Here is a 13,905-nt window from a genome sequence, read left to right as displayed (position 1 = left end):
CTGGAGCCTTTGGCCTATCAGGAGGAGGCGGGCAAGGGGGGGGCAAGCGGCAGGCAAGGGGGGCAAGTGGCGGGCAAGGGGGGCAATTGTCTATAGAAGCCTATGTGTCCTCCACTTGAAAATTTTGTCCTACATTTGTCCCGGTTTATTTATTTATTTTTTTTAAAAAAATTATTTAATTATTTATTTTTTGGCTTCGGCCCCCCAGTTGTCTGAGGGACAGCAACCCGGCCCCCGGCTCAAAAAGGTTGCCTACCCCTGGTATACGGTAATTGAAGTTTCCAAACTTGGTACAGAGGCAGCCCAATGTACAGTGTATTGCAAATATCTAGCCTTGAGGTTACCAGCCCATGTACTACCATCTTTATGTCCTCCAGCTCTAGGTAGGGGCACAGCTGACATAAAAGCTGAAGCGGAAAATTATCATTCCTGGCTGTCTGAGCTGTCATTTGTAGTAAAGGATCCAGAAACACCTTGAAGTTGTGAACACAGTCTTTCAAAGGGGGTATAACCCATCCAGGACTAGTTGACACACCTCCAAACCCAGGTTAAGACCCATGACAGTAAGTTCCTCTGTCTTGTCTGGATTCAGCTTCAATTTGTTTTTCCTCATCAGCTCATTACTTCTTCCAGATATTCATTCAGAGGAGATGCTGGCCTTAGCTGGGACAGTATTTGGAGGCATGAAGCAGCTGAGATTGCACATAAGTGCCAGAAAGATTTCTTAGGGGAAAGAGGGAAGTTTTTTTAAAAAAAATTACAGTTGTTGTACCTCACAGCCTTCTTTTAGTGTAAAGTTTCTTTTGATTAATGAAGTCATAGTTAAATTTGGTAGGTATGGCGGGGTACACACCGCCAGAAAGAGGCGCGTCCCTGGCACCTCTCTTTGCTCCGCAGGAGCGCCGCAGCAACCAAATTGCGCGGTGCTCCTGTGCAGCAAAAAAAGAGTGCCAGGAAGCGGCTCCTTTTTGTGGCACATTTCCGCTGCCCCAAAGCGCCAGCGATGGTGCAGAGACATTGCAGCTGCGCCACCCCATTTGGAGGCGGCGCAACTGCGATGTGACCGTTACGCTCTGCGTCTGGTGGGTGCGCTGCAGCTACGGCGCTCTCGTCACGTGCGAGGGCTGCCGGTTGTGTGGGCACTCTGCCTACCAAGCAACCCTCGCATGTGATGAAGGCGCCTCAAAGGCCTGTTTGGATCGGGCCTAAATGTTCAAAATAATCCTGTTTGTTTTGGGAAGAAGCACTTTTCCTCTATAACTGGATTTGAAAAATTCGCAGAGGAGGAATGAATTTCTTGCCTGTGCCTTTTTAAACTTTGAATTTGCAGGAGGCAAGTAAAAATGAAGTGATTAAATAAAACTGATAAAACAGTGGCTTTATTTGGGATTTCATGGTTAAATATGTTCGTCTCCAAAACAAAGAAAATAGAAATAGAGAAAAAAAAAAAAAGAAAGAAAGAAAGAAAAAGAAGGAAAGAAAGCTCTGCTCAAAGGCCAGAGTTGCATCCTTTATCAGATGAACTTTGCTTGTTTGGCAAGGTTTTTGTAGCATTACTTGCCTCTAACGATAGAATGAAATGTTAAAGAGGCCAAATTAATGGCATCTAAAATAGAACTATGTTCATTGCCATAAATTTTGCTTTTAGTTATTATGCATTTTGTTGGATATTGCCAACAATGTCTTTTATTACGCACATGTCTTTTCTTATTATGGCTGGGATCCAATGGATCCCTTGCAGGGATAGCAAGTGCTTGCAATTTTATAAGAGGACTTGTGACTTTCATTGATTTCTTCATCTTTTTGTACCACTTCCTGGTTATGTGAACCAGTCGGGAAAATATTTTGAGGACATTCAAGGAACTGCTGCATGAAGGGAAAACATTACTGCACATGTTTTGACTGCTTTTTCAAAACAACCCTATGAGGGTTTTGTCTTATATTTTTGATCCTTTTGACTGAGGTAGTTTCTGAATAATTCTTAATGTCAGTAATATTTAGGTTAGTATAATTGGATTGTCTAACCCACATTCTGAGAGTCAAATTCCCGAAAATTAAACTGGTCCTAACCCAATTTACTTCAGTTATATGTGTTGAAGTACTGTCTCAAAAACAAAAATAACATCCTGGATTTATGTTTTATGAATACCACTTTAGGCCATTACAGTCATCAGGCATTTCACTTTTAAAAGCAGTCCTGTCACTGATGCAGTTTGTTTGGGATGGTTCATGTAGATAGCTGGCCTTTGGGAAAGCAACATTTACAACACTATTGAACATGAGCACATTTTCATATGGCTAAAATGTATGTCTTCCTGTGGTCAGCCAGAGGGCTTGTCTACACTGGAGAAAAGTTCAAATCTCACTCTGAAGTTAGTGCTGGCAGTCCTCATGGTGTTCAGCTACTTTTGTGTAGATACCACAAATTTTGGCCCTTAACCCAACTTTATTCTGAACTAAGCAAAACTGGGGAAAAGCCCAGTGTTTTTCAAAAACCTCAGACTGACCTCAAGTTCTTTTGGCTTATGGACAACTTCACCAGGTCTAAGCCAGCCCAATCCATTGCCAACATGCCAAGAGACATGCCATCCCTCTTCTCCATGCTGAGCAACACAGGAAAAGGGGATGGCCTGTTTTTGAAGCCACTGCTTCCTTGTGGGCAGGAGCTCTGTGTAAAGCCTGCCTGGCATGCTTACAGTTCTACTGAGGACAGAAACTGGTGCTGGACATGTGATCAACCAGGAGTCCAGACACCCGTTTCTGTCCTCAGCAGAAGTGTTGGCCTGCTGACCGGCCTTTACACAAAGCTCCACAAGAAAGCAACGGCAGTGACTCTGTAAACAAACCCACAGGTGCTTTCTTGTGGGCAGGAGCTGCCTTAGGCAGCTGGGTATGTTTAGTGAGAGAAGGTTAAGAGATGATATGATAGTCCTGTTTAAATATTTGAAGGGATGTCATATTGAGGAGGGAGCAAGCTTGTTTTCTGCTGCTCCAGAGACTAGAACGCAGAACAATGGGTGCAAATTGCAGGAAAAGAGATTCTACCTCAACATTAGAGGAACTTCCTGACAGTAAGGGCTGTTTGACAATGGAGCAAACTCCCTCAGAGTGTGGTGGAGTCTCCTTCCTTAGAGGTCTTCAAACAGAGGCTGGATGGCCATCTGTTGGGGATGCTTTGGTTTAGATTACCTGTATGGCAGGGAGTTGCACTGGATGGCCCTTGTGGTCTCTTCCAACTCTATGATTCTACCTGCAAGAGCCTGGCTGCTTGTGCTGTGGTCAGAACTAGACATACATGCAATCATCAAGGAGTGGGTAGAGCACCCCGCTCCTTGCTGATCACATGGCGGGGTGTCTGTCCCCTTCTGACCTCGAAAAATGCAAGTGGTGCTGACCAGGCTTCCACAGGGAGCTGTATGGCCAGTGAGGATGCAGTGACAGCAGTGGCAGTGGGGATGAAAGTTGGGCTGATACAGTGCCAGGCAAGCCAATGTACACAACAACAAGGCATTGGACTGGATTCAGCCTGCTGCATGTGGTCGCCATGGTTGGTCTGGGGCCAGTTCAGGGCATAATGCTCTGGACAGGCCCTGGATTAAGCTGCCAATGTTGATGTGCCCAGGTTTGCATCTTTTACCAGATGTATTTTGCTTGTAAGGGCAACAGTTATATTATTTTAATTATGTGGGACAAAAACCTAGGAGGTATTTTTACATTTGCTGAAATAACTTTCCTCAGAGACACCAATCATTCCAATGTCAGAACAGTGAGAAGCCTTGGTGCCCATGAAGTGACTCAGAAGCACTGAAGTGTTAATGGTGAAAACTTCAAGGTATTGCGTGGGTGTAATCCAGAAATGCTATTAACAAATAATTGGATTTGTACATGTGCCTCCTACACACTGCTCTGAAAAAGTCTTAGTCACATTAAGTTTTGGTCCATCCATACAGAATTATTGAGGGAATAGTAAGAATTTCCAATTCCTGCCCCTCCTGTCAGTAAGAGTCTCTCTTTTGTGTCACCACAGCCTCAGCTGAGATTAAAAAAAAAGTAATTCTGTTATGCCCAAGATTGTAAGGGCAACCTGTTTATCCTGAGAGCGTGTGATGAGAACCTCTCCCTCTGTAGACCTATTCACAGCAAGGCTGAGAAAGACATTGAGACACCAAATTTGGTTTTAAACACCATGCATGTAACATTTATTAAATCACACAAGTAACACAAACATTGATTATCAAGAGCTCTTTCACTCACACATTTATACAATACTCACACACACTTTCCTTCCGCTGAACATTGATCAGTTGTTCTCGAAGGCTGGGGATGACACCGTTGCCGCGGATGGTGCCAACAAAATGGAGATGAAAGTCCAGGGTCTTTATACTTTTTTCTTCTCTCTGGCTTTTGGCTGCTGAAGTCTTGCAATATTGCAGCCCATTACTCAACTTCCTCTTTTGGGAGGACAGACAGGTTGTTCAGATCAGTCCGTGTTCAAAGCAACTCGTTCTGTTCAAAGTTCTCCATTGTCCTGTCAGTTCCTCATCATGGCGACTCAGGAGGTAAGGTTCTTCCCGGTCATAGTTCGTCACACCTGGACGGCACCCCACTTCAGCTTCCAAGTTTTCAGACTTTCCTCGCCTCGGTTGCCAAATACCTTCGTCACATCAATGCTTTGCCCGGAACCATCTTGTTTGGTCCTTTAGCTATGTTTAAAGCACAATCCCTTGGTTCTTCGGTTCTTCAGCTCTGGGTTTAAGTCAGAACTCACGCATTCATCTTACAATTCTTTGTTCAGAGCATTAAACCTGAGATTCCTAGCTATTTTCTCTCACAAAAAGGAGAGGAGGATGGGGGCATACAAATTTATCCAATTCATAGCAGAATGTGTTTAGTCTTTTTCAGAGTTCAGAATGTTGTATTTGAAAATTAATTTGATAATGTTAAAAGATACAGATTAGGTCTTTTCTGCCTCCCCACTGCAAGTCAAGAAACATGATACACAAATAACAGTAGTAGAGCAAATGTTTTGCATGCAGGAGCCAGGGATCCCAAACTGAATTTATGACATCTCTATATTAAAAGATGACACACCTAACAACCCCATTATCCTCTGCACTTACCTTATCTAGGTACTTATTTGTTTCAGTCTCTTAACCTTGTTGGATGAAATAAAGTCCCAGTCCTATTGGGTAGTTACAAAATGTATCTGAAAGTTATGCATTTGTGACTGTTTTATACAGTATTCACAATCCCTGTGCATCCCTTTGTTTAGCAGGAGACCAAGGCTCTCAAGAAACCAGGGCCCTTCCTTTTAGTCCTGAAAGGCAGTTGATTTGCATCCATGGGCCTCCATATTCCTATGGGGTTCTTGGAAGATTGCATATGATATTAGTGAATACTTTAGAGGGATACACAGGGACTGTGGTAATCCCCCAATCCCTGCCTACTGGTAAGGAACTGCTTCCCGAGTGACAGAGGAACAGAACCCTATCAATTGCAGCAGCTGCTGACCAGTAAATGTTGTGGGTGAGGGCACAGTTGGGCTGCAATTCATTACATAGTTACATAAGTACTATGGCTACATGTCAACATAATTCTGTACAGGCTTCTGGCCAATGTGATATTTGCACTCATTCATTTTGAAATAATGAATCCTGGTTCTAAAAACTGGGGGGATGACATGTGCAGAGGAAAGAGTATGCCTTAGAGATCTAAGAATTTCTCTGTTGGATCATCTGGGGAAAATGGACTTACTAAAGGTGGATAAAGCAGTCCTAGTCTATGTGCCACTAAATTGAAGTAGTGTACTCAGTTGAAGTACTCAATCAAAGTACTGTACTTAAAAATCTGAGTAGATTATTAAAATCAAAAGTGTACTAGGACATGAATTTCAGTAGAAGAGAAGTCATCAGAGAAAGTCACAGTGTACTTCCATTCCTCAGAAATACTTTATACACCTCTGCCAGGTATGTGCCATCTTAGCTGCTACCTAAAATCCATTCAATTTCTAAAGCACTCACCAATATCATATACAGGCTTCAAAGCACTCTTCCATTCCATCAGTAGGGAGACAGAAAGGTAGATAGGGGGCTCAGCAAAGATATACATGGGGAGACATGAATTCAGGGTCCAACACACTGACAGTTTCAGGCAATCACTTTTTCACAGCTTAATTCTACCTCATAAGAATGTTGGGAGGATAAAATGGGGGTGGATCATGTGCCCTACTCAGTCTTCTTGTGGGAAACAGAGAAATAATCTAATTTACAATGGCATGTAGATTACTCACAGACAACTGAACATTTGTGGTAAACTAACTCTCCTGTATACCCTCAAGCTGTTCCAATTTGACAGTCCCAATGTCTGTCATCTCACTTTTTCAGCTGCTTTTAAAATGACCCAGTTTCTCTCTCTTCCTTCCATTTCCCCCCTTTGTCCTCAGTTTAGAGTTCAAAGTAAAAAACAAACAAATCCTAGTTTGCACTCAATTCAGCAGGAGGAGAGGAAAGGAGGTGGCAGAATCATGCCCTTCCCTGCTGTCTCTCCTAGCTCTGAGTTCTTTCTCATTACAGTCGTCACTCAAGGTTTGTGGCTTTGACGCTCATGGTTTCGATTATTCGCATCTGTCAGGGATGCTTTGATTGAGAGTTCCTGCATGGCAGGGGGTTGGACTGGATGGCCCTTGTGGTCTCTTCCAACTCTACGATTCTATGATTCTAAGGTCAAGGCTGCTGTGCACGCACTCCTCCTCCTCCCCCCTCCTAGGCTTTTCCTCTGGGGAGGGAAAATGCCCAGGAGGGAGAAGCCAGGAAGGGTGTACGCACCAATCCTGCCCCTTTCCAGGATGGAGAGCTGCCTCTTTCCCCAAGCAGTCCCCTGAGTTGGGAAGGGATTTGGGGAAAATAATCCCCCACCCTTTTCCAGGACCGCTATCTTGGGAAAAACGAATGCACTCTCTTTCCTACTGTTCCAAGCCATTACTGAAAAAGACCTCCCTGAATCCCACCATTCTAAATAACTATCGGCCAGTCTATAACATTTCATTCTTGGGCAAGGTTCTGGAGTGAATGGTGGCCTCCCAGCTCCAGGGATTTCTGGATAAAATGGATGATCGAGATCCATTTCAGTCTGGTTTCAGTCCTAGCAATGTCACAGAGACAGGTTTAGTCGCCTTGGTGGATGACCTCCGCAGGGAACTGGACAGGGAGAGTGTGTTCCTGTTGGTCCTTCTAGATCTTTCAGCAGTGTTCGATACCATCGATCATGGTATCCTTCTGAGCTACCTTTTTGAGATGGGACTTGGGGACACTGCTATGCAGTGGTTCCGGTCTTTTTTGTTCGACTTCTTGCCTGTTGGTCCCACAGGGTTCTGTTATGTCCCCCATGTTGTTCAACATCTACATGAAACTGCTGGGAGAGGTCATCCAGAGTTTTGGGGGTGTGGTGTCATCAGTATGCGGATGACACCCAACTCTACCTCTCCTTTCCATCTGACTCCAAGGAAGTCTCTGTGCTGAACCAGTGTGTGCTGTCAGTAATGGACTGGATAAGGGTAAACAAATTGAAGCTTAATCCAGACAAGACAGTGGTACTCCTGGTCAGTCATAAGGCAGATCAGGGAATTGGGGCTGTGTCTGAGCTGGATGGGGTTACACTCCCCCTGTAATCTCAGGCTCGCAGCTTGGGTGTGCTCCTGGACTCACTCTGAGCCTGGGTGCCCAGGCATTTGCAAAATTAAAACTAGTGGGCCAGCTACGCCCATTCCTTGAGACATCAGATCTGGCTACAGTGATACAGGCTTTGGTTACAACTCGTTTGGACTACTGTAACGCAATCTACATGGGGCTGCCTTTGGAAACTGTTCAGAAACTTCAGTGGGTCCAAAATGCCACAGTTAGAATGCTGACCGAAGCCAGTTATAGGGAGTGTATAACCCCTGTATTGAAACAGCTTCACTAGCTACCGGTTCGTTTCCGAGCACAATTCAAAGTGCTGGTCATGACCTATAAAGCCCTACACAGCTTAGGTCCAGACTATTTGAGAGACTGTGGCCTGTTACAGACTGCCAAAATAAAGCTGCTTCGGGTCTCTTTGGAGGTATTCTATTTAAATGATGCATGGGTCCTAAGAGTCCGGAGGTCGTGCCAAAGCCACACTCCATTCCTAAGCACTGGAGTGCAGCTTTGGTGCAGCTTCCGGATTCTTAGGATGCATGCATCATTTAAACAGCATACCTCCAAAGAGATCCGAAGCAGCTTTATTTTGGCAGTCTGTAACAGGCCTGTATCTCCCCATATGAACCACCTAGAGCCCTAAGGTCCTCAGGAGAAGGCTTTCTCTCGGTCCCACCACCATCCCGGGCTCATTTGGTGAGGACACAGGAGAGAGCCTTCTCTGTGGCTGCTCCCACCTTTTGGAACTCCCTTCCACAGGTCTTCCATGAGCCTGCTGGCCTTTCGCCGTCAAGCAAAGACATTTTTATTCAGGCAAGCATTTTTATTCAATCATAGAGGCCTGGTTTTATTGGGGGATTGGGGATTGATTTAGATTATTTTTAACCTTGTATGTTTTAAAGTTTGTATGCTTTATTTTTAAAACCTTTTTACTTTTTTAAGTGGATTATTTTAATTGTTTTTTAAAGTGTTGTTTTAGTGTGTGTGTGTGTGTGTGTGTGTGTGTGTGTGTGTGTGTATTGTGAGCCACCTTGGGCCCCAACTTGGGAGAAAGGCAGGATATAAATAAATAAATAAATAAATAATGTCAAGAGTCAACTGTAATAACATTTGCCATCTTGACCATACACTGATGTTGCTTGGCCAGAAGTATCCCACAGTTTTCATCTGTGAAATATTGAAGGGTATGTTTCTGTGTCTGATTAGCATGCTGGATTGTGCTGAATTGGAAATAGTTTATCAAATAGATAAATGTACACTGTTAAGATATGATCTTTTTCTGAAACATATATTGCTATCCCACCCTTCCACTTATTTAGTCAAACAGTGGGGGAGAGAACCTTCTATTTTGTATAAAGTGGGCGTCTTGAGACCTCTAGTGAAAACAGTTGGTGTTGCAGGGTTGGGTATTAAAACTGGGATTGTGGGGAAACATTGCTCAGGTGGAACTAAATTCATTAGAATTCATTAACACATTTTTGAAATATTTCTTCAGGAATCATCTTATTTTTACAAGTTCCTTTTCTGGCTGGCCTGTCTGCCTAAGAGGAAGGTGCTCACCATAAAGCAGGGATGAGTAAATTCATGGGGTCCGCACCTTGTCTGAATCCTGCATTGGGAGACATTGCAGTAGTTATGTAGATGTAGGTATGATGTATCCACATGGCGTGTTCCAAAGTTCCACCTTTGAGGCCTCCTACTATCCCCCAACACAGGCATTTCCAAGGTGCTGGAAAGCAGGGTGGTGAGTAATGATGCATCCAGTCCACTCCCATTTACAGGGCATGCTGAGTCAGGCAGCTACACAGCACTCATCCCACAGGGTCTTGTGAGGATCTCGTCACAGCTGTCTGTCTCAGTGCATCGTGCAATCGGGAGCAGGCTGGATGTCTCACTATTCACTGCCCCACTCTCCAGGCCATCATAAATGGCTGGGAGGAGGAGGGGACATGAGGTTTCAAAGGTAGGATTTGGGGCATTCTTTGGGTTGTTGCAATCATGCAGTGCCCATATATGTGAATTGGAATGCTTTTGTTATTGAAAGTCAGGCTGCTAACCTTTGTTTTTAAAGAAAAGTACAGGAGTTTTCTGTTGCTGCTAGAATTTAATGGCAGGACAAGATTATTGGAGAGCAAGGCAATCAACAGCAATGTGTGAAGCTATTTTTATCTGGACAGACTGCAACAGGCACTGGCGAGGTTCTCCAGGGGCCCCTGGGATGTACCTACAGATGATGTCCTGGAAGCATGTCCAATTGAAGAAAAATAGCTGGATACATCACTGATAATCCCATCTGTCTCCTACAACCTGGAAATGGCTGTGTTGGGGGCAGGGGAAGCTGGAAGTTTACAATGTAGGCTATGAAGGGCCTATGATCATTGCATGGTTGGACCAGAATTCTCGCCTATGCTATATCCAAAAAAGCGAGTTGAGATATCATAAGGCAGACGCAGGACATTGTAACTCATGAACGGATTGCCAGTCAGTGTTTAGTTCAGGACACACAAGGACGTAGCCAAGAGGGGGGATCTTGGGGTCCAGACCCCCCCTTCCATTAGAAAAATGAATGGTGTGTGCTACTGCGCCGCTGCTCCCAAGCCCCATTATATTGGTGGCACTTAGTCTGGACCCCCTCCCTTCCTAAAATCCTGACCACGTCCCTGGGACACAGTGGCCTTGAATCTGCTTCACTTGTTCCTGAGCACAATTCAAGGAGTCCCATATGACTTGGGATCTGGGCACCTGCATGATTGCCATTTCCCAAAACTACCTGTGCACTTAGCTTGTCATCAGGGCCCCCTACCAGGCGGCAGCCAATGAGACAGCTGCCTTCATTGTGGCATCCCACAACTGAAATGTTCTCCCCATGGAGAGGTGACTACCATACAGCTATACTGATCTAATTTTGGTGCTAGGTGAAGATTAGACTTAGTTTCCCCAGTGTTAAACCTTTTAACATGAATTCCAATGATATTTTTAGCTTCTCTATTTTAATCCTTCTTCTGTTCTAGATGCATACTTCCAATGGGCTATAGATTTCTTAAACAAGTCCGTGCTTACTTGACCTCAGTTTTTTGTTGCATACTATGGCATAAATAGTTGGATTGTATCATGTTTCTGATTTCTGGATTCTATCTAAATCACATAATAAAGAAATAACCAAGTTGCGCTCTAAATGACCATAGCATAATTTGTACACACAAATTAAATGATTTCAAGCCAGTGATTCCAGTCCTCTGGAAAGGCAAAATACTGATAACACTGATACTGCCTATCAGTGTTTGCTAAAACTACAGTTTTACTGTATGACATATACAAGGTATGTATCATACCTGGGGTATGGGCAGCTAAAATGCTACACGAGGTCCCCTTGATTAACCAGAACATGTGAAACCCTTGACCTTGATTGTCATGTTACAGTCTCCCTTGTTCCATTGAGGAAAGCTGACTAAAAAAGAGCCAGACTGAGAGATCTCTGAAAATGTACTGCAATTCCCATATCTTGGACTTGTCATTAGGCAAAGAGAAGTAGCTTCTGATTTATGATATCATGAAATGACAACAAACTGTTAATAGCTTAATTTACTTTCACTGGATTTTCCCTTTTGTTTTTTTTTTAATGTGAGGGAGGGTGGGAGAGAGAGAGTGTTTTGGTTTTTCTGCTTCAGATGCCAGTGTAGTATGAGTAGGTTGAGATATTATCACTTCCGGAGGAGGCACTATTCACTGCTCTACTTCAGAAAACAAAATATTTTGGGCCTGCCTTGTCCTGAACTTATATTAGTTTCATCAGTATTTGAATTTGAGGCCATTTACAGTAGTAATCTGGACATAATCTCTTCGTCATATTACTTGTGCTGGTGTTTAATGTATTGATGTTTTTATTTTATATATCTGTGATGTGGGATGCACTATCATATTCCCTATATAAATGGGCTGCTAATTTTTTTAAATGTTCAAGTATGTTTAGAAAAGTGTGCAGCTATGTATATTGTGATGCACACTCTACTTACTGGCTCAGTTGTGGGCTTTCTAATCAATTATCATTGAAAGACTGGTATAAATGCCTTATACTTTTCTGTATGTGGATGACTCAATGGCTTTTCAAAGAAGCTGGGTTTTGTACAAAGATGGAAACAAGGAAAAAAATGTGCTGGAACTGGAAAAATTAATTTCCTTTTCATTGGGATTGAGGGTGTGGGGAGAGGGAAATTAAAGGAAGATAAAAAGCTGTGTCCTCTGCCCCACATGCCCAGCTGAGCATAGAAAATGGTGGTTGGTTTGCCTGAGATTCTTCCTTCATCATGCTGGAGGATTGTCTGCTTGTGGTAAGGAGAAGGGGATTATAGCTCAGACAGCATGTCTATGGCATCTCCAAGGATGGGAGACATTATCAATCAGTGCAGATCAAACTGAGCTGGATGGACTAATGGTCTGACCACTTATAAGGCAGTTCATTCAGAGAACAACCAGTTTTGAGTATTATAAGTATGAATCTCCCTCCTTTTGTGAGGTGAAACAACTATGTCAGCTCTTCTTTTTAAGTGTAGTTACATCAGGGACGTAGCCAAGGGGGGGGGGCTTCTTGGGGTCCGGACCCCCCCCTTCCGTTAGAAAAACGAATGATGTGTGCTGCTGCGCTGCCGCACCCAAGCCCCAATATAATGGTGGCACTTAGTCTGGATCCCCCCCTTCCTAAAATCCTGGCTACGTCCCTGGGACCCCCCCTTCCTTTAGATAAAATGAATGGCGTGCGCTGCTGCGCTGCTGCACCCAAGCCCTATTATAATGGTGGCACTTAGTCTGGACCCCCCCTTCCCAAAATCCTAGCTACGTCCTTGGTTACATTTTTGTTTCCAAGCATTTTAAAACAAATGTAACATTTTAGATTGTATATCCAGTGCTGCAAAAACCAGTGTTTTTCATAGCACTTTTAAGGGCATATGCTTTACCAGCTTTATTATTTTTTTATTTTCTAATGCAGGTTCTGTTGGAGCCAGGAGTAATCCAGGATGTGCTTGCTGCAGGAAGTCACCTGCAGCTTCTGGAGATGCTTAGTTTATGTTCCCACTATCTTATCCAGGTAAAGATAAGAGACTTAATAATTCTTATTTCTGAGAACTCTTAATTTCATTCTTAAATCTTTGTTATATATGGGATCATTTGTTGTTACGATGAACACTTCCAGCTACATGACAATGACAAGATGGAAATGACAGTATATCTTGTTAATGGGTTTTTTCCTTGGCATTTTTTTTTAGCTTTCAGTTTATACAACACATGGCTTTTTGGGGGACCCCATTTATCCATGTTCTGAAACACACCAGGTTTGGCTAATGTGATACACTGTATAAGCAACTGTTTTTGAAGACTTCATTAAGCGAGAATGCAGCTGCCAGTTTACTTGCTGGCATTGGGCATAATGGCCATACTAGAAGACCTTCCCAACTTCCCTCAGGTTAGAAACCGCTTAGCCTCTACCCAGTCCTGATGTACTTTTACTCCTACTCTCCTAGCTGTGCTTCCTTCCATGAACAAGGTGGGTTTTTACCTCTTTATTATCCAGCTACCTAATGTTATTTCTCTCCTGTAGCACTGAGTGGTCTCTCTCTTTTCTCACCAATCCAAGTGAGCCTTTTCCTGCTTCTCCCTGGTGCTTTCTCTTTCTCTTCTTTACTCTCTCATGTTTTATTGCTAGCCTTCATCACTCTCTGTCCTGGCACTTATTCAGACATGCATTTTCCCAGACAAGAGCAGGCTCTTCTCTCTCCCCTTATTCCTTAACTGCTTAAAGAATTCAGAGGCTCTAAAGATGAAAGCAGCAGTCATGCCCGGCGTGTCCTCTCCCTGCGCCTCTGGTCTAGGGAGTCAGTCTATTGTGGTGCCTAAAAGCCTACTGGAGAAATGAATAAGTGAGGCCTGACTGTATATTTCTTTCTGATGGTTAGGGTAATCTAACCTTCCCTTTAGGGAGGGCAAATTTCCATCACAGCTAAAATTGGCAGTGGTTAAACCGCTTTTAAAAAAGCCCTCCCTAGATCCCCTAGAGAGAAACAATTACAGACCGGTCTCCCTTTTACCATTCTTGGGCAAGGTGATCGAGAGGGCAGTCGCCTTCCAACTCCAGGCTGTCTTGGATGAAACCGATTATCTGGACCCATTTCAAACTGGCTTCAGGGCGGGATATGGAGTGGAGACGGCCATGGTCGCCTTAATCGATGATCTCCGTATG

The 13,905-nt window shown here is 43.7% G+C and overlaps 1 protein-coding gene across 5 annotated transcripts in view; it reads left to right on the top strand.

Moving 5' to 3' along the window:
• The window catches only part of KLHL32 (kelch like family member 32), a 95,286-nt gene that overhangs the window by 33,547 nt on the left and 47,834 nt on the right, over nt 1-13,905 (top strand). For 4 of the 5 annotated variants that reach the window (XM_042470368.1, XM_042470358.1, XM_042470349.1 and 1 more), the window contains one exon: nt 12,658-12,756. In XM_042470368.1, coding sequence (XP_042326302.1) covers nt 12,658-12,756 — 99 coding nt within the window. Of the gene's footprint in view, nt 1-12,657; nt 12,757-13,905 lie in introns of those variants that run through there. The other variant, XM_042470375.1, reaches the window with a different exon arrangement.

This window comes from Sceloporus undulatus, chromosome 1, assembly GCF_019175285.1.
Source record: "Sceloporus undulatus isolate JIND9_A2432 ecotype Alabama chromosome 1, SceUnd_v1.1, whole genome shotgun sequence".
In the NCBI taxonomy this organism is placed as follows: Eukaryota; Metazoa; Chordata; class Lepidosauria; order Squamata; family Phrynosomatidae; genus Sceloporus; species Sceloporus undulatus.
This window is presented reverse-complemented; position numbering and strand designations above follow the sequence as displayed.